At 40.4% G+C, this 20,193-nt stretch overlaps 2 protein-coding genes across 4 annotated transcripts in view; one reads left to right on the top strand and one right to left on the bottom strand.

The window, feature by feature from the left end:
- The window catches only part of LOC121946703 (Golgi apparatus protein 1), a 30,731-nt gene extending 18,514 nt beyond the window's left edge, over positions 1 to 12,217 (top strand). For both annotated transcript variants that reach the window (XM_088072810.1, XM_042491400.2), the window contains 15 exons: positions 1,355 to 1,492; positions 1,669 to 1,755; positions 1,844 to 1,906; positions 2,294 to 2,407; positions 3,284 to 3,372; positions 3,538 to 3,655; positions 4,561 to 4,653; positions 4,785 to 4,922; positions 5,065 to 5,188; positions 5,299 to 5,441; positions 5,665 to 5,766; positions 6,330 to 6,437; positions 6,817 to 6,937; positions 7,074 to 7,180; positions 8,018 to 12,217. In XM_088072810.1, coding sequence (XP_087928936.1) covers positions 1,355 to 1,492; positions 1,669 to 1,755; positions 1,844 to 1,906; positions 2,294 to 2,407; positions 3,284 to 3,372; positions 3,538 to 3,655; positions 4,561 to 4,653; positions 4,785 to 4,922; positions 5,065 to 5,188; positions 5,299 to 5,441; positions 5,665 to 5,766; positions 6,330 to 6,437; positions 6,817 to 6,937; positions 7,074 to 7,180; positions 8,018 to 8,185 — 1,713 coding nt within the window. In that variant the 3' untranslated portion in view covers positions 8,186 to 12,217. The remainder of the gene's footprint in view (positions 1 to 1,354; positions 1,493 to 1,668; positions 1,756 to 1,843; positions 1,907 to 2,293; positions 2,408 to 3,283; positions 3,373 to 3,537; positions 3,656 to 4,560; positions 4,654 to 4,784; positions 4,923 to 5,064; positions 5,189 to 5,298; positions 5,442 to 5,664; positions 5,767 to 6,329; positions 6,438 to 6,816; positions 6,938 to 7,073; positions 7,181 to 8,017) is intronic.
- Positions 12,218 to 14,009: 1,792 nt separating this feature from the next.
- pacsin3 (protein kinase C and casein kinase substrate in neurons 3) overlaps positions 14,010 to 20,193 on the bottom strand; it is a 46,900-nt gene continuing 40,716 nt past the window's right edge. For both annotated transcript variants that reach the window (XM_042491230.2, XM_042491237.2), the window contains 2 exons: positions 19,843 to 20,012; positions 14,010 to 16,671 (listed from right to left, as the gene is read on the bottom strand). In XM_042491230.2, coding sequence (XP_042347164.1) covers positions 16,556 to 16,671; positions 19,843 to 20,012 — 286 coding nt within the window. In that variant the 3' untranslated portion in view covers positions 14,010 to 16,555. The remainder of the gene's footprint in view (positions 16,672 to 19,842; positions 20,013 to 20,193) is intronic.

The following is a 20,193-nucleotide window of genomic DNA, read 5'->3' as shown; positions in this document are numbered from 1 at the left end:
AGCCCTAATACCACCAAACACCATACATTTTGGTTTTTTTTTTCATTTAGTGGTAACAGATGTTTAAAGTCCACCTTTGTTTAAAAATATGATTTTGATGTTTATGTCCCCTAAAATGTCTGATCTTGACTACACTGACTCGTATCTGTGCAAAGTTTGTCGCTAACTGCACCTTGCATCCAGTTCCTCCTTTTCAGACCACAACTCCCAGCATTTCTAAAAGAAGCAGACAAAGTCAGAGTGCTCGCACCGAAACACGTAACATCGTTTAAGATGTTTGTTTCAGAGGGACGCAGTTTGAAAAACAGCGTCTGCCAAATGAATGTGATGATATCTGGCTCTTCTTGGCCCTGATACTCATGTAATCAGTTTCTCAGCAGGAAGGTCCACTTGGCCCTGATTTTGGAAATTACACTCATCAGTGAGAGGACCTTCGACAGCTTGATTAGATATGATTATATGGTCTCAGTAATCATTGTGTTTGTGTGCTTGTTTCAGACCTTCAGAGTGTGTTCACACTTCTTCAAAGAGCTGTTTAAGACTTGCTTTTGAGCTAAACACACTTCCAGTAAATGTTTTAGGCAGCGGATCGACTTAAAAGCTGAAGTGTGGGATTTTAACAAATAAATGGATGTCAGATACATTAAATCCCTCCACACAATGCAGATTAAGCTCGCCAGCAAGGGCAGCTCTCTGTATTTCTCAGTATACGGGGTATTTGTTATCGGGGCCGACTGTCCTGCGTAGGTGCACTGTGATGCGTTTTACATCAGCCAGAGCGACAGGGGGCGAGTAAGACCACAGCGACAGAACCGCAGCCAGGAGTACGGCAAGAGAAATGTTGGGAAATCCTAAGAAGTTTCTGGAGTGGATGTTTTAGATTTTAAAAAAAGAAACTGCATTTAGAGGAAGGATTAAAGTAAAAACTAAGACTTGAAGAGTGGCAGTGTGGGGGGAGGCTGATTTGTCAGAGCTTCAGGAAAGAGTCCTCGTCATACTAAAGTATGACTTGGATGTTGGCATTAATGATAATGACAAGTCCAAAATTAATGAATGACAGTAACTCTTTATGCAGCATTAGAGATCTGTGTAATGCATACTACAATCAGTATTATCAGCTAATATTAGCTTATCACAGATATACTGTTATGTGCACGTGTTGACTGATAAGTAGCAAGAAAATTGAGTTTAGGTGTCGGCCTCAATAATCCAGTATTTTTAGGCTCGAGTTCAAGCTTGTGTGTGTGTGTGTGTGTGTGTGTGTGTGTGTGTGTGTGTGTGTGTGTGTGTGTGTGTGGGTGTGTGTGTGTGTGTGGGTGTGTGTGTGTCTGTGTGTGTGTGTGTGTGTTTGCAGTTATCACGGGACTGTAAGGTGGAGGTTCAGAGGATTCTCCATCAGAGGGCGCTGGATGTGAAGTTGGACCCTGAGCTGCAGAAACGCTGCATGACCGACCTCGGCAAGTGGTGCAGTGAGAAGACGGACACTGGACAGGTGAGACGGACATGTACTCTTACTACTGCCTACACCTGCTACTACAGTTTTTACTTTTTACCCAGTGGTGGATGTTTGAGCGTCCCCTGTTTGGCTGTTTTTTTTAGGTTGTAATAATTAAACTACTAATCCTTTAAACTTTACTGACCTTTTCCCAAATCCATATGTTTGTTCAGGAGCTGGAGTGTCTGCAGGATCATCTGGAGGATCTGGTGTCGGCCTGCAGGGAGGTCGTGGGGAACCTGACTGAACTGGAGTCAGAGGTCATTAATATGAAGCTGAAATAAATGTTCACCTGAGCAGCTCGTGTGTTTAGTCTCACCTGCACGTTTTGTCTCCGTTTTGCTGCAGGACATCCAGATCGACGCTCTGCTCATCAGAGCCTGTGAGCCCGTCACTCAGGCACACTGCCACGTGAGTACATGCATCTCCTGTGTACACACAAAGACATACAGTAGAGGGTGTACACAAAATATAACTCAGTACTCTCTAAAAGTTGCTGCGCCACAAATTCTACATTTGTGGCGATGGCAAAAATGTACAATGAAATAATTGTTGAGCAGGTTTTCACATACAGTGTTTTTATTGTCACAATAAAAACAATAAGAGCAAAGAAAAAGAAGCTAATGAAGTCAATAATTATAAAACATATTAAAGATGGGTGAAATAAATGTTTTTAAAATGAAAAAGATGCAAAGCGTTTAAAACTAAGCTGCACTGATTGGATGTTGTATTTTGACATTCATTCAGTCATTTTTAACACGTGTGTGTGTGTGTGTGTGTGTGTGTGTGTGTGTGCAGGACGTAGCTGATAACCAGATCGATACAGGTGATCTGATGGAGTGTTTGGTTCAGAATAAACACCAGAAGGAGATGAACGACAAGTGTTCAGTGGGCGTTACACACTTCCAGCTGGTCAGTAAACATGTAAACGTCTGTTTTTGCTTTTATTTGTCATTTTGAAGTAAATGTTGATCACACAATGTCATGGCTATAGAAAAATGACACCATGTAATGTAACCTTGCTTTCCTCCGGGTACGGGGAGTTAAAAAGTCGTCTGTTTCCGCTTTTACTTTTTTTCTAGTTTCACTTTAACTTCTTTCTTAAAATAAAAAAGTAAACTTCAAACGTCAGTTTTCACCCTCAGTTAACTGATCTGGGAGACACTAAATCCAAATCATATTTCTGTGTCTCTTTTCCATTTTGTTGCTACGGGTGAGCAGATTTTCAGTCCTGAGACCTATTTATTTATTACTTTTTATTTCTGAGAAACTGATTTAAGTGAAGTTTGGCGTAAAGTTCAGCGAAGGCACAAGTGTTTACTGTTATTTGGAAACATTTCTACACATTTTATTTAGAGTGGAGTTAAATTTTAGTTTAAAATTTTGCAGTTTTGGCAAAGGTGTGTTTGTTTGAACTCTACCATACATGATTCACATTAGAATTACATTTAGTTTCAAGATATTTTTATGTTAAAATATCATTTTATCTCCAGCCGCAACAAGTTTGTGAATATTATCAGTTTTTGTCCTTCTGTTTCCATCTGAAACAGCTGACTCTATTTTAATCTCTCTGGGCTGACAGATGGTCCTTCATGAAAACACCGACTCGCTCAGCTTGTATCTATAAAAGTGTGAAACTTTAATTGTTCCCTCAGTGATATTAAACTCTTACAAGATGAAGCAGGAAAAAGAGGGAAAAAAGGGGAAACTGATAGAGGCTGATGAAAAAGAGTTTCTGGGATTGTTGCTGTTTAATATGAGCGATATTAATAAATGCTCAACTTTCAGGTTCAAATGAAGGATTTCCGGTTCTCCTATAAATTCAAGATGGCCTGTAAGGAAGACGTCCTCCGCTTGTGTCCGAACATCAAGAAAAAGTGAGTTTGATATTCATGAAAACGTCCAGAAAACTGGAAATCTTTTTTCTTCTTCCCTTTGGTCTGATCTTTGTGAGCAGCCAGTTAGTTCAAAGTGTTTTCTGCATCCAGCTGTTCAGATTTAAATTGACATAATTGACACTTTGTCCGTCCACCGCGCTGCAGGGTGGATGTTGTCATCTGTCTCAGCACCACGGTGAGGAACGACACGCTGCAGGAGGCCAGGGAGCAGCGGGTTTCACTGAAATGTCGTAAACAGCTGCGAGTGGAGGAGCTGGAGATGGTACCTCACACACACACACACAGACACACACACACACACACACACACACACAGACACACACACACACAGACACAGACACACAAAACTCACACTAATTGCTAAAATACTGAAATTCTGAAATACACGAGGCACGGACACTGCTCAGCATGTCTCCCACATGCTGCTACACTGACCAAGGAAGCTACTTTCTTTTGAAAGAAAAACAAAAAAACTACAATATGTTTAAAAATGATGAAAATGAATACCTCATCGTACCAGAGGCAATGCAAAGCAGAGAAGCAACCTTGTGGGTGTTTTTGCATTTGATATTACAATAAATCAATCAAATCAGTGCATCTTGGGGGTAAAAAGTTACAGTTAATTAATTCAGTACCAGTTAATATCGCCTATATGCTTCCAAACTCGGCAAAACATAACCTGCAAAACTCAAAATGCACACAGTGAAGCTGGTACAAAGACAGAGTCTGTATCAGCTGTGCATAACATGCTTCCATATTCCCTTTTACACAGAGATCACGCAGTGACTACGTCCCATCTTCATGCGGTATATGCATTTTTAAACAGAAACAAAAAGCACTGCTCCAGTGTGTGATTTTAGACTGCATGCCAGTGTCGCAGAATCAAAAGAGGCATCCGTTTAACTCAACAGCGTTGGCCCCTGGTGTGACATTTAACATTTAACACGTCAGCAGAACAGAGCGACGTGATATTCCCCCTTCAGACAGGCAGAGTAAAAGGGCGAGTATTCAACTTTGGGTTTATGGTGAAAGGAAACTTTGAACCGGTGTTTTTTGTTGGACCCAATTACTCAGTTTGCTGTAAGACTGTAAAAGTTTGTAGCAACCGTTTTATTAACATTTGTCAGAAAAAACTTACAGTATGATTCTCCTCTTCTCTCCTCTCAGTCGGAGGATATCCGGTTGGAACCGGAGTTATACGATCCCTGTAAGTCCGACATCAGTCGTCTGTGTCCAAACGTGGCCTTCGGAAACGCTCAGGTGAGGAGCATCAGACACCAGAGAAACAGCTGAAAATCACAAACATTACAAACATTTTGGTAATGTTTGTCATGTTCGACTCTTCCTGTCTCCCCTCCTCCTGATCCACTCCCTCTCCTTCTGCTCCTCAGATGATCGAGTGTCTGAAGGAGCAGAAGAAGCAGCTGAGTCAGCGCTGCCACCAGCGGATCTTCAGGCTGCAGGAGGTGGAGATGACCGACCCCGAGCTCGACTACCAGCTGATGAGAGTCTGCAAGCAGATGATCAAGGTGAGGAGGAGGAGGAGGAGGAAGAAGAAAAGCGCTGAAGTGATCAAACAAAGAAGAGCTGTCACCTTGATCCCAGAACTCAGCAGCTGTGATAAAATGACAGAAAGCTCCTTTAAGCGGCTTGGTTGTTTCTCTCCTGCAGCGGTTCTGTACGGACGCGGATGCCAGAAACGTTCTTCAGTGTCTGAAACAGAACAAGAACAGCGAGCTGATGGATCCCAAATGTAAACAGATGATCACCAAGAGACAGATCACGCAGAACACCGGTCAGTAAAATGTTTACTGACATTAAAGAAGATGTAGTGAATCTGAACCTGATCGGACTCAATGTTAACCTCACTGACACACCTCCACCCTCCTCTTCCTCCTCCCGCAGACTACAGGTTGAACCCGGTGTTGAGAAAAGCCTGTCGAGCCGACATCCCAAAGTTCTGCCAGCCTATCCTGAACAAGGCGAGCGAAGACAGCGAGCTGGAGGGTCAGGTCATCGCCTGCCTCAAACTCAAATACGCCGACCAGGTCAGACCACAACGACATCACAGTCAGCCTCCTAAATCCTCTGAGAGAAAACGTTAATATTAGAATATCATAAAAACACACACTCCCTCAATTAGTGTTTCACGATGCCTTTTAAATAAGCTCATATTTAATGGGACTAGTAAAAAGAGAAAGATTGATTTCTGGCACACTGCTGCTGCTGGTTGTGTTAAATCGAGTGTTTTCTGGCTGGGGTTTGGTTCAGCGTTTGTCTTCAGACTGTGAGGATCAGATCAGAGTGATTCTGCAGGAGTCAGCCCTCGACTACAGACTCGACCCACAGCTGCAGATGCACTGCACAGAGGAGGTGCACACACACACACGCATGCACACACACACGCACGCACGCACGCGCGCGCACACACACACACACACACACACACACGCATGCACACACACACGCACGCACGCACGCGCGCGCACACACACACACACACAATCATCTGTTCTGGATCTCTACATTTAACCAAATATTGATTTCCGTTGATTATTTCCCCCTGTTGCTGACTTCCTGTCTCCTCTTTTTCTTTGCATCATCCTTCTCTCCTCTTTTGTGTCTTCTCCTCGCTACCCTCCTCTCTCTTTTGTTTCATCTCCTCTTTTCTCTTCACTCCTCTCCACTGTCCTTTCCTGCATCCTGTCTTCTCTTCTCTCTCCTCTCCTCTCCTCTCCTCTCCTCTCCTCTCCACTCCTCTCCTCTCCTCTCCTCTCCTCCCCTCTCCTCCTCTCCTCTCCTCCTCCCCCCTCCTCTCCTCTCCTCTCCTCCTCTCCTCCTCTCCTCCTCTCCTCTCTCCTGTTGTGTCCTTTTCCCCTCTCCCCTCCTCTTTTCTCTCTCTCTCTCTCTCCTCCTCTCCTCTGTTGCTCCTGCAGATCTCCAGGTTGTGTGCGGAGGAGGCAGCAGCTCAGGAGCAGACGGGTCAGGTGGAAGAGTGTCTGAAAGTCAACTTGCTGAAAATCAAGCAGGAGGCCTGTAAAAAGGTAAAAATAATTTAGTCCAGTGCACCATGACTTGATATTTTTTGATATTAAGGTACTCGACTTAGTTAAAAACTTGAAATACTGTTTTTAAAGGTGTTGGTGTGTTCAGGTGTCATAAATAAATGCACTAGTTAACCAACAGGCCGGTGGTTTGCTTAGGAAAACATTGACACAAGTTTTTTAGGATTAATGGACCGTTGTTGGAAAACATTTTAAATGTATTTTATTCTTTCTCTGTGGTGGCCTGCTTTTTTTTTTTTTTTAACATTTTTTAAACTATTTTTCTCTTTGTCTAAATGGATTTGTTGTTGGTGCAGAAACTCAGCTGTGTTTGCTCCATCCTCCTCTTCCTTCTGTCTTTGTTTCTTCCTCCCTTCAGGAGGTCCTGAACATGCTGAAGGAGAGTAAAGCAGACATCTTTGTGGACCCGGTCCTCCACACAGCGTGCGCTCTGGACCTCAAACACCACTGTGCCGCCATCACGCCCGGCAGAGGACGACGTGGGTGCTTTTACACAATATATTTAGATTAGTGCATTATATTGTGTCGGTTTGGGCGGATTTTTTTTAGTGCTTTCAGTAAGATTCTCCACCGAGTCTGAATGTCTTTTTTTTGTTGCTCCCTCTGTCCGTCCAGAGATGTCGTGCCTGATGGAGGCGTTACAGGACAAGAGAGTTCGTCTGCAGCCGGAGTGTAAGAAAAGACTTCAAGACCGCATCGACATGTGGAGCTACGCTGCAAAGGTAAAACACCAAGAGGAGACGGTTTTACTTGCAGGCCCTGATGAATTATTGTATCACATAAATTGGCTATTCAACCAAGATTTTTCTGCATGACGGAAACAGGTACAAGGCAATGCATATGAGGCTCTGTGTATTTTATGCAAAAAGTTTTTCAAACTCAGCCCGATGGAAGTGAAGGCAGTGGAGTCCCATAAGCAGAGTGAGAAACTAACCAAGAAAACTTGGAAACAAATGTCAGATACTTGCAGTTCTTCCTTGTGTCAAACACAAGACAAAAAAGTCATGTTTTATATAACAAAGAACATTTTGATGAAAGTGTTACTAACCCTAAGTGATGGAGGCTGGCTCGTGTTTTTTTTTCTTCAGTTTTGGTTGCTGTAAAATTGATCTTAATTCTTCAATCTCACTCTCTCAGTCTCTTCCTGAAGCTGTAGGAAAACCCTGATGAATGGACTTGCACATACATAGCACTTTTCTTGTCATTCGACCACCTCAAAGCACCTTTACACAATGAGGCACATTCACCCATTCAAACACACATTCACACACTGGTGGCCAAGGCTACCTGTTACTCAATAACCAATCACACGAAACACAGATGGAATAGCCAGTATCTTGCCCAACATGTGGACGGCTGTGCATCGAACTGCTTATCTTCCGATTAGTAGACGACCCACTCTACCATCTGAGCTACAGAATCTCGAATGTTTTCACAAAATGTCATTTTACTCCCTTCACTGTTTGCCAAGATATTTCAGGCTGGACGTCCCTAAAGTCAGACAGCTAGTATGACTAAAAGGCTGTATAACGATGTGAACCTTTCTGTCGGCCCTGCAGGTGGCGCCGGCAGAGGGCTTCTCAGACCTGGCCGTGCAGGTGATGACATCACCTTCCAAGAACTACATACTGCTCATGATCGCACTGAGCGTGTGCGTCCTCTTCCTGGTGGGGCTGCTGTGCGGTCGCATCACCAAGCGAGTGACAAGAGAACTGAAGGACCGGTAGAGGACAAGAGCTCGGACACAAGACTGACTCCTCGCACCTTCTTCTTCCCCCCCCCCCTCCTCCTCCTCCTCCTTCTTCTCCTCCTTCTTCTCCTTCTCCTCCTCTCTCAGACGCCCGGTCTGTGACCAGCCACCCTGCACAGTGCCAACGCCAGAGTCCACATCTGGAGCTCCTCTGATTATTGGCTGCAGCTGAATATTTGCATCAAATGCAAATATTGCAGCCCCCCAACTCTCAAAGAAATCTTCATTTGGGCATCTCCAAACTGATCGTCTGATTGGAGCGTTTTTTCAAAGATGATCGTATTCTCCAACAAATCAGCTTGTGCCGAGGATGTTCGGGGTCGGATTTGAGTTCGTCCTTTAAGTTTCTAAATAAGCGCTGTTCATGATGTGACTGAGGGCTGCTGCTTCTGAGGTTAGGATCGCTTTTCACTCGTCGAGTCCTGATGCTTTTTTGTGATATTTAATGGAGACTGGAGCATGTAGAGCAACAGGAGATTGTTTCTTTATAAATGACTGCGGCTGCCTGAATCGCACACGGAGCAACAAAACTTTAAATTCTTTGAGATGTTCCCGTTGCTTCAAAACATTTTCTCATCAGTCATGAAGTCCTCCTCACTGCAGGATCTCGTCCGGCTCGCCAGGCATACATCAAGTTTTAGATTATTCTGGATGTTTGTGTTGCTCCCCTGTTCTCTGTTGCCTTTAATGAACACAATCTGCCACCTAACACACAGAGAGGCTTCATTTTCTGCATTTAATAACCGAACAACCTGCCTGTCAGCAAACAAGCGCAGTTGGGAGGAAGTGATTGTTAACATGGAAATAGCATTTAAACAGCTCTGCATACAAAGTTTTTTTTAAATATCTAATAATTCATGCATAAATGTCCTGCAAGAGGTCAGACTTCACTATAAAATCTGCAATGAGCTGCTAGCACATTAAAATGATTTTTCCTCAGGCCTCATTTACCCTGCAGGCCTTTGGGATAAATTCTACTTTTTTTTTTGCCCTAATATTTTTTAAAAATTTGTTTCCACTTATGTTTTAGTAAGTAATTCGACCTTTAAACCCTGAGCAAATTCTGAAATTTGTGTGATTTTTTTCAAAACCATGGGTTTCTTACCAAAGTTGGTAAGAAATGTTCCACAAAATGCAAGAAATTCGTAGATTTTGAAAATTATTTTTAAAAATCTCGGGAAAAATGTCTAGGGAAAAAAAAATCATAATCATCATACTTTTGAAAATTATGTTACAAAATTATTGTTTTTTAAGCTTTTTTCATTTTTTTCTTTAATTATTGCCTGCCTTGATTGTTTTTTTCCACTTTGCTTTTCTTTTTCTTTTTTTCCCATTTCCCCACAGTTTTCAGGTAATTTTCTTGTACTTTTTTTTTTTTTTTTACTAATTTCTTGCTCATTTTTTCTTTCATTGCTCATTGCCTTCCTCCCATATTTTTCAAAGAGATCAGTCCAATTTGCTGCTCAGGTTCCAAAGGGTTAAACTGCATTTACACCCCTGCATGTCTACAAACAGACAGTAGATAAAACAGTAGATAAACTTTAGAAGTGAGACAAAACGCTGTCTGAAATAGGCACATACAAGTCAAAGGTTTTGAAGTTTTTGAAAAGCCGTTTAACATGGAAAGAGTCAAGAGATAACAGCATTTTCTTTAAAACAGCTTATCTGAGTAAGAACACTGGAGGCAGGGGGAGCTGGGTGAGCTTCTTTGTCTGAAACCCCCCAGAAACTGTAGGATTGCCACTGCACATGCTCACTGTCATTTTTCTCTACAAGTTAGAGACAAGAGTAAAGAAGAGTAGAGTTTTTGTGTGAACAGGCTTTCTAAACCACTCAAAACAGTGCCAAAAAAACGTACAGATGTGTTGCAATGTGTCAAAGAAAACAGCATTCACTCGACAGCCCGGGGAACAACGGCAGAGATTATCTGTGTGCTCCAAAACCCATACTATCATACTGTTTAGTTTGCCAAATCTAGTATGTCCAATTAAAGGTATGTCAAATACACTAAGCCAAAAATGCCAGGATGTTCTCTTGCATCTGGTCAGATTTTCCAGTTTGCAAGCTAGCATGCTTTTCTGGTGACCCACAATCCTCTGCGCAGCGGACGATGCGTCACATCGACTGAGCTGCAAACAGACAGCTCGTCGACAGCTGATTGACAACTATCCTGTGATTAGCAGAGAGATGGAAGATAGTATATTAGCTTTGCTTATCCAGAACTCCCAACTGTATGAAATTGTCAAAAATAAAAAAAATAGATGTAAGCACAGTGCACGCAGGATTCTAGCTGCCAGCACCACTGTGTAGAGGTGTCGATATTTAACTGTGGACTGCATGGATGTATTAAGAACATCTGGATACAGCCATGGAGGTGGGGCCCTGTTCATTCCTATGAGAGCTGCTCAGTGCGCATGACCCAAAAAACACTTTATGTCTTCGGTATGAAAGTACCCGCACCTTCTGCCTTGAGGGGCCCATAGAGCATGGACTTAGTGCTTCACTAGCTTGAATGGCGATCAAATAATTTAATCTTGTGGCTCTTTTAGACTTTCCAAATGTTATCATACTAAATTAATTAAAACTAAATAGTGAAATGAGTCATTTCACCGAGGTTTTGTCGCTCACAAAAATGTGTCCACTGATTTACAGACGTCTCTTTTCAAATGTAAATCAATCAAAAAAGTCGTTCTGAGCTCCATGGCATCACATGAGGGACCCCAGGTATTGCAAGGCCACTGCGAAAATTGGCTTTAAAGCCAGGTGCACTTACTGGAGGCCAGGCGGACAGAGCCAGGTCAGCTGTTCCCTCTGCTTCCAGTCTTTTTTGCTGCCCCCATGTGGCCAAAAACTAAAGCAGCCGTGACTTGTTTTGATTGCAGTACTGTGGGTCAGTCTGCAGCAGACTGGGGGAACTGGAATAATATGATCTGAGTGTTCAAATCAAAGATGCATTTGACTGACTGCATATATGATTGAGGAATTTCTGATTGTTTTCTAAATATAAATATCACCTGAAGGTCGAGCTGACTAATATCAGATGTACATTTTCACTTCTATGATACATAAATTGTACGTGTCTCATATGCGCAAAAATATCTGTAATTTAGTCAATTTAACCAGATGACATTAAACTAACTTTACATTCAGAAAAATGCATTTTAGTGTCCGATCATGATGTAAATGTTACATTACTATTTGATACATTTTAGATAAATGCTTCAAATAGTAATTTTAAAGAAAAAAAAGCTAAAAGGATGTTTGGTTTTATGCTGATGTTACAACAAATAAATTAGATGGATTATCCCCTGCACAGTATTTTACACACTTTTGAGCCACAGTTTTTGTTTTGCAGGAAAAATGTATCTTTAATTGTAACTACAAAGATACAAACATTATTTTGCATTTTAATATTTTTTTCAGATTGATGAATATTTAATCTTGCAACTTAACTTGATGTACGTCACATCTGCAGTGACATCACTGAAAAATGAGCCTCTTTCATCTCATTTATTTGTAAAAAGATTTCTGAACAGTACCATTGACTTTGTTTTTAGCAAATGTTTTGCAGCTTTTTGTAGAATATTAAAATTTGTGAATGACTTGAGAAGTTTCACACAGATGTGTGATGTGTGCAGCATATACGCAATATTTTCTGCTCATTTACAGAAGTTAATGAAGCTGAAGTTGCAGATCATTTGTGTTTCAAAAGAAAATGCCTCTCCTTAAAAGCCGATAGATCATCAGATAAAAATCAGCAGCTAAACGATCTTTATGTTTCTGCTGACGTCAGATGTTGAATCAGAGCGAACCAACAGGAAATAAAGACGGACATCATCATAACCAGTTTTGTCTCTACGTGAACAAACTTTGTCGGTGTGCAGTTTGTCTTTGTTTTGACATTATGCCATGTAATATGAAGCCGTAACAGATTTATCATTGTGATGTTTGATTTTGCTGTACAGATAAAAATTTGTCAATTTAATAAAACTGTCTGCAGATTTTCATATCTTTGGCTCAACCTGCATATTTTTCAGTGTTCATGATGTCCTGACTTATTTAATACAACATCATTAAAGCAGTTTGATAAACGAGTCAGCCAGTGTTGGAAAGTAACTAAGTATATTTACTGTAAGTACTAAATACTGTACTTGAGTATTTTCCTTTTCCACTATTTCTACTCTGCTATATTTCAGTGGAAAGTTATTTGATAACTTTACTTAAATTGGACTTAGATTAATCATGTTATTAATAAATACATTGTGATGTAATGCTATACATTAACAAACAATATTACTGATCCTAGAAAGGCAAAGTTAAAAGCTACACAGCAGTTTATAAATTAATTACAATTAACTCAACCTTTAACAGCCTCAACATTAAAATGATGATGAATTATATAGATTTTTAATAAAAGCATAATACATACTTTCACTTTTGGTATTTTAAGTATATTATGATGAAATGTCCTAAACCCTAGGATCATCTTAAAGTCCTACAAATGTCTTGAAATCCTAGAAACAGGTATGTGGCTGCTGCAAGCATATTCCATTTCTGCCTACAAATGCCCCCAAATCCTTCACAGTGTACTTTTATAAAAGCATTTGAATGCAAGACTTTACCTTGTAACACAGATTATTTCTGCACTGTGGTATTACTACTTTGACTTAAACAAAAGATGTGAGTGCTTCTCCTACCTCTGCTGTCCGATGACAAGAACCTACAGTCTGAAAATTAAAAAAAACAACAACAACAAAATCACCATGATGATGTTGTCTGAGAGCAGTTTGAACCACCAGGTGGCACTACAGTCATTTACAGGGAGTGGATCTCAAACTCTGACTCCAGGTGCCACCTCATCACTGCAGAGCACCAACACACCACCTGCTGACACAAACACACACATATTTTAACAGGCGGACCATCTGTCACCCTGATAAATTTCACAGGAAACAATAATATTGATTTTTGGAGTCTGTGGGTTCTGTTACCCTTTGATGGGGATCATAATAATTAAATTTTTCTGCCTTAAGCCTTTAAAAACTGAGCAAATTGATTTGATTTCTTTGAAAAACATGACGAGAATGCAATGAGCAACTTAACACACGGTTTAAATTTTTTCCCAAAAATAAATAATGAATTGCCACACAATAGCATTACTTTAAAATAAGCAGAAAATGTAAACAAACAACAAATAAGAAAATAACCTAGTTTTAAATTATTATAATTATATATATGGTTTTTGAAATATTTTCCTCTGTTTTGGATAATTTTCTCATAATCCTCCCCTCTTTTTTAAAACAAATGTTTGAGTTATTTTCTTATCACCTTTAACTAATTTCTTGCAATTTGTGGTACATTATTGACACATTTGAACCTTGTGTTTAGAATATTTTACTACATCACTGTAGTTCTTCACAATTATTCTGTGCTCTGCAAAAACATTTACTGTGAGAAACATTAAAGGCATATTATGCAGGATTTTCCAAAAAAAACCCAAAAACAATATACATAGACTACTCAAAAGTAATCCCTCTCAATTATCACTACTAAGACACTAGCCGTGCGCGGCAGTGTATATCTGCACAAAACCTGCCTTCTGGCTATATTTTCTTTTTCTTCTTTTCTTTTTGCGAGGTTTCTGGGTGTCAACCTTTAGGTAGTAGTTTGTAATCCCAGCCAATAACAGTGCAAGGTCAGGACTCTATAAAAAACTTAACAAAAATATCCCCAACCAGTTACCAACTCAGTGATGTACTTACATGAAATCGCAGGTCAAAAGAAAGTCTGTAAAACCTCCATCTGCAGAAAGCTCTTTATTGTTGCTTCCCACTTTATCTCCTGTACATGTTATCATTTTGTAAAGAAAAGGAAAAAATTAAGGAGCAGCACAGTAGCGTTAATTTTCTCTATCACCTCTCATTATTCAGATGTCTACGTGGGTTAGCGGTAGCGTTGATCAGGTCAGCAGGACAAAGGAGGTTCCCTCACACACAAACCAACACAAACATAAACATGAAAAAACCCAAAACCTGACAAATTATCACCATTTACTATTCCAGATGTTTGAGCTGCTTCGCGATCGCAGTGCAGCGAAACAAAAACGAGCAACAAACCACCTTCCACAGGTTAAAGGACCCAAATCTAAACAGTCAACTTTACTCTCTTTGCCTCCGTCAGCTCTAAAATCAAGAACGATTGCTAAATTAAAGAGCAGATTAAATTATAAAGTAAAGAAGTTGACTGTAAAAATGCTATTCTTAAAAAAAGAAACAGGTTTACACCGTCAATGATCAAAATCGGTTGACTTAATATAAACGTACAGCTATCACATTAAAAAAAAAGAAAAACAATGAAGAAAGTGAATTCAGTGTCACACCTAAAAATCTACAAAATAAATGAAATATGCTGATGTCGAGCTGAATGAGCCAATCAAGTGCTGCCTGCACAAACATCTGAAATCCAGGTAATGGGAGATTCTACTGGTTTCTACTGGGACCAGACTGGTCATCACCCAGCAGGCGGCTGCAGATCCTTGGTCAGACAGCAGGGCGGTGCCGTAACATTTCTGGCCTCGCTGACTAAGGCACTGACAGTCTTTCATTGGGTTTATTTCAGCTCTTTAATTCAAGCAGAAGCCACCGCAGCTGAGCGGAGAGGAGGCTGAAGATGAAAACGTGCCTCAGGCTGCAGTTCCTCTCACAGTCACTAGATGCTGGATCAAAGAGTGCACTGAAATCTACTGGAAAAAGTCCAAAATTCTCTAATGAAATTATTTTAAAAAAATGCTCGTCAATTTGCAGAATACACTTCTGCAGATCAAGATGGATATCACTCTCTCGTATCTCATAAAGTACAAGACCACAGCCGGCAGCTGGCTCGCTTGGTTTAACATAAAGACTGGAGACAGGGACAAACAGTTAGTCTGGCTCTGTCCACAGACTGAATCACCATGACGTCGCAATAACAACAACATTCACTTCCAGGTAGAAAACTGGCAGTTGTTTTGAACTGTGGTAGATGTAAAATTGGAAAATTAGTTTAAACGAATGAATATCAGTTTGGACAGCTTGGATAGCCTCCTCAGCATCACTGTCGTAACATTGGGGGTAAAGTTTTAGCATCTGCGGAGTGTAAAAGTCCACTCAGAGTGGATAGGTCCAACAAACACCAAACTTTAACCAAAGAGACTGATGTTCAAGACCTAAAAGCAACATTGGTTAGGCGTTTGTGGCACTCAGAGCTAGAGTTTTTAGTGACTTTTCCAATCAAAGCCAAATGGGGTTTTTTTGTTTGTTTGTTTGTTTGGTTTTGGCATTATATGCCATCTTTTAGGGTTATGCAATCCTAACCCTAACCCCTAACCATAACCAAGTAGTTTTGTTGCCTAAACTTCATCACCAATTCCCTCTGCGTCACGAAAAAGGCTGCCATTTGCATTATATAAGTAATGCAAAAGGCCTTTTAGGTCATCGGTTTTTTCTTTCCAAAATATATCTTGGGCATTTTTTTTTTTAACCTTTTTTTTATGTACACAAGCTTGTGACTGTCCTTTTAATCAAAGAAGTAAATATTTTATGGAGCTGTTTTTTTTTTTAATTTTATACTGCTGATTAAACTCTGAAGTCACAGAAAAGCTCACATTAACATGAAAAAAAGAAGAAAAAAGGATGTGACTTTTACTTCCAAAAATGTGTTGTTTCCAGTCTTTATGCTAAACTAAGCAAACAAGCTGCTGTTTTTAGTCTTATATGAGATATGAGAATGGAGTCCATCGTTCCATCTAACTCTGCAAGAAAGCAAATGAATTGTATTTTCCCAAAATGTCAAACTATTTCTATAAAAAAGAGGCGTGTTCCAGGATGTCTCTGACTGACTGACAGATGTTTCGGCTAATCACAGTCAGCCGTGGTGGATGCTCTCACTGCTGCTCCACCAAGGCTTTGATTAAATGTGGATTCTCGGACTCGAGTAACTGAAAATGATGGCAGAAAGCAGAAATCCAAAATTCCAGAGTTTCATAAGTTACGTCCATGTTTTTCTACAAGTATGTGTTCATGTTGGCCTCCGGAGACTTCTGTTCGCCTGTAAAGCTTCTTTTAAACAACGATGTCGTTGACTTCGGGCTGAGTTAACAGCCTGTCACAACAAGTGGACTTTTTCCTCTGGCTGATTTTCAAAAACGCAGCTCAAACAAAAAAAAAAAGCAAACTCAGAGATGAGTTTAACAGTCAGTACCCAAAAACTGGTGGTTTTACTGTCTACATGTCAGCACTAATAGCTTCTGATTGGTCCTGGCAACTTGAGTTTTGGTACCGTTGGCTGGGTGACCAGAGAGGGCGATCCATCAGGAGGCGATGGACTGGACGTAGTTGGCTGGGTAGAGGCCGACCTGGCCATTGCTCAGCTGTCCTTTACACCAGCCCTGCTCATCCTCCTCTCCCATCTTCAGCAGCTCCTCTCCTGCAGGGAAGATGATGGTCAGAAATGTTAAGTTAAAGGCAATGTGTGTAAATAGAGGAAGCATTCATACATGATGTAGATACAGAAGAGGCCACCTGTCCCAGTTTATTAGCGATCTGGTTCTGGTTCACGATAAGCAGAGCTGAGCTCAGCTAAGCTTTTCCAAACTAAGATCTCTCCCTCTGTGGTCCCATCAGGTTTCATTAACTTGGCGTCCTTCTGACTCCCTACAATGCAGGACCGCCTGCAGAGGACGGACTAAGCTTCACAGAGCAGCCTGGTTAAACCACAGCCAACCAGGACAACATTACATACAGACCTGAAAGGTTTATTACCAGCTCCATAGAGGGTATAGACTCTTTTAGCTCAATGTCAACACATACAAAAAACCCTTGTTATTCCTAGTCCCATGAGACCTCTACTTATGCCTTTCACAGTTTCTATATTCTACAGGAACCGGCCCAGGACTGCTGTTGAAATATATCTATTGTTTGGTTACTCACTGCACCACACTCTCGGAGCGCAGCGCTCACTCTGGGCACAAATGGAGCAGTAGAGTGTCATGCGAATATAAAGTAAAACTCATTCTTCTGGCTCTAAAGTTTGCATTCACTTGCAGAAGCTGCTCCTCTTACCCATCGATCTGATCTGATCAGCTGTGAACGGATTGACAGATCAATACTCTACACCGCGATTCTCAAACGGTTGGTGAGGAACTCATGGGAAGGTCTGCCAGCGCCAGATTCACTGACCCACACAAACCTCAGACTTTAGAGAGGGGTCACAGAATGATTCAAAGGGACACAAACACATTTAAAAGAAGAAAAAACAACAAACACAAACAAACAAAAAGTTTTCATGTTGCACCCCGCACGTTATCTTGCACCACACACATACTCTAATTCTATGAGAAATACTATATTCTGATAATAACTCTACTTTCTTACTCATTTTAATTTTCTTTGTGTCAGACAATTATGTTGAATCTATATATGTAGGAATCTTGACTCTTGTTTGTTTGTTGCATTTAGCTACACCATGAGAGCTAAAAATGACAAAGCAGCAATGATGAAGATGCCAGAGCATGGAAATATCTAAATGCTCCATGATAGAGTCAGACTGGAAGTCCTGAGTGGAGTTACTCTTTTAAATATTGGAGAATAATAATCTTCTAGGCTTCAGAATATACACACAGTATGCACACAGAATTAGATAGCAATATTATCATACATATAATTCATGAAGAGCTCTTTTGCACTGAAAAGAAAGACAAATCTGTGTGTCTGCATGTAAATACTTCATACCTATACTTCCAATAACAGTGGTTCATCAGACAACTCAGCACTGTGAAGTCTCTCATCTTATTCTGTTCATCACATTTTCTTTACCATTTCAGATCAACTGTGTTGTATATAAGTCTTTTTTTTAAATGAAGATGACTTTACTTGACTTACCTGACAGATAAGTGTATTATAATTGATCAGATTATTCTGATGATAATCCGTCAAATTAGGATAAAACATACAGTTAGCATCCTTGATATTAACACAGATGTCAAACATCCAGCAAATTTGGAAGATAAAACCACTCAGAGGAGGTTTTATCTCCAACATGGATAACAATAAGTTGCAAATATTCAGCAAGGCAGTTTTTCATTTCATACTAAAAAAGAAAACTAGAGAAACAAGTTATTCCTTCAAAATAAAAGCACCAATCCTCTGACTATCTGTCCTGACAACAGAACAGATGATATGAAGCTGCTCACACTTCACATCTGTCACATATCATGCAGCAGAAACACACAGTTCTCATGTTATCAGCAGTTTTACAATTGAAACTTTTGCAATAATGATTCAATTCAAGTCACTGTAATACAGCAGTTTTATATCTTCTATATAAGGTATACATTTAGAGACGGAGAGCAGTTGTCTTCAAATCAGGGGGTTGGTGGTTTGATCACTGCACCCTGCATGTGAAGGTGTCCTTGGTCAAAAAAACTAAACCCCAAATTACTCCAATCGGCTGTGCCATCGATGTGTGAGTGTGCGTGTGAATGTTTATCTGAGGAGCAGGTGGCACCTTGTGTCTAAGCCTTGGCCACCAGTGTGTGAATGGTGCTTTGGTTGTTAAGCTTTCAGTGGTTGCTTAAACCAACAAAAAAGTGCTGTATAAAAGCATCCATTTACCATTAATTTACCATTTCTTGATCAAAACACAGATGGTAAGCAAATAAGAAAGCAGCTTTTGTTTTCCGGCTTTTTAAATTGTGTTGTCTAGTGAAGCTGGAAATTTTCTCTAAGTTTTGTCTTATTTGTTTGATTATCTTACAGCGACCAGCTCAGCAGGTCACAGTGCTGACTGACATGCAGACTGAGGTACGATGTAACATGTTTGTTTTATGGGTGTGTCCCGCGCTGCATTACAGTCTTACTGCATTTGATGATCAGTACACATGTCTGAAACAATTTATTTGACATGAGCGTGTGTGAATGTGTTAGGACAAGGCATCACAGGTGAACACTAAGCACAAAAATATATATTTTCTCAGGTTCTGAAAAATAAACTTTTTACTACCAAGACATATACATAGAGTATATGTTCTCATATCTAACAAAGCTGTAATTTCATAAAAATGTGCAAATTTGTTGCACAGTGGGTGTAAAGGAATTACTTTTCTCATTTAATTCTAATAAAAATATGCACACTTCCTTCTGCTTGTTTTTATGATTGCAGAGTTTTGGTAGAAAGAAAATACTTCCTACATGAAACTGCTCACATCAAGGTCTGTGGATTAACTTGACTAAGCAGGTCATGATTTCTGAAAGAGACATTGCTATTTAATTTATTATATTTTCTTCTATTCTATTCTATTCTATTGGTACTTGGTTATTTTGGTCAATATCATGAAAGGAACTGAGTTAAGTTACCCAGCCTTACTTGTTACAGAGTATTTCTTCACTGTAGTATTGTTACTTTTAACAAGTACAAGATCAGAGTACTTGTAGAAACTGTTTCAGAGAAAAATTCCACTGTTTTGTCCTTTATCATTTTATGTTTTGCACATTTCATGAAACAACAGCGTCATAAAACTGAAACAGATCAATCAAACCAAAAATCAGCACTCTCCCCTGTGATGCCTCCCTGTCTGTGAGCATTAGTATGTGTTAATACCTGCTTTAAAGCTGAGCTCATCGGCCTCCTGGCCCGTGTAATCATAGAGCGCTCGGACTCGCACCCCCTCTACCTGATCCTCCTCGTCCTCCGCCTCCCCCACGCCGTTCACTGCCAGCGCCTTCTTAGGACTGTCCTCATCTGACCAGTCTGACGAATAATCTTTCACCCTGAGTGAGGACAGACAGGAAGTCAGAAACACACAAATATACAGAGTCTGAATGACAGGAAACTAATTTTGTGTCACTGAATGCAGCATCAGGGGTCACAGAAAAATCAGTATACTGCACTTATGTACAATTTTGCACTTTGCATGGGTACTTCCATTACTTTATGCCTCTTTTCCTCTAC

The sequence above is a fragment of the Plectropomus leopardus genome, chromosome 1 (genome assembly GCF_026936395.1).
Source record: "Plectropomus leopardus strain MGB_pleo_1.0 chromosome 1, ASM2693639v1, whole genome shotgun sequence".
Lineage (NCBI taxonomy): Eukaryota > Metazoa > Chordata > Actinopteri > Perciformes > Serranidae > Plectropomus > Plectropomus leopardus.
This window is presented reverse-complemented; position numbering and strand designations above follow the sequence as displayed.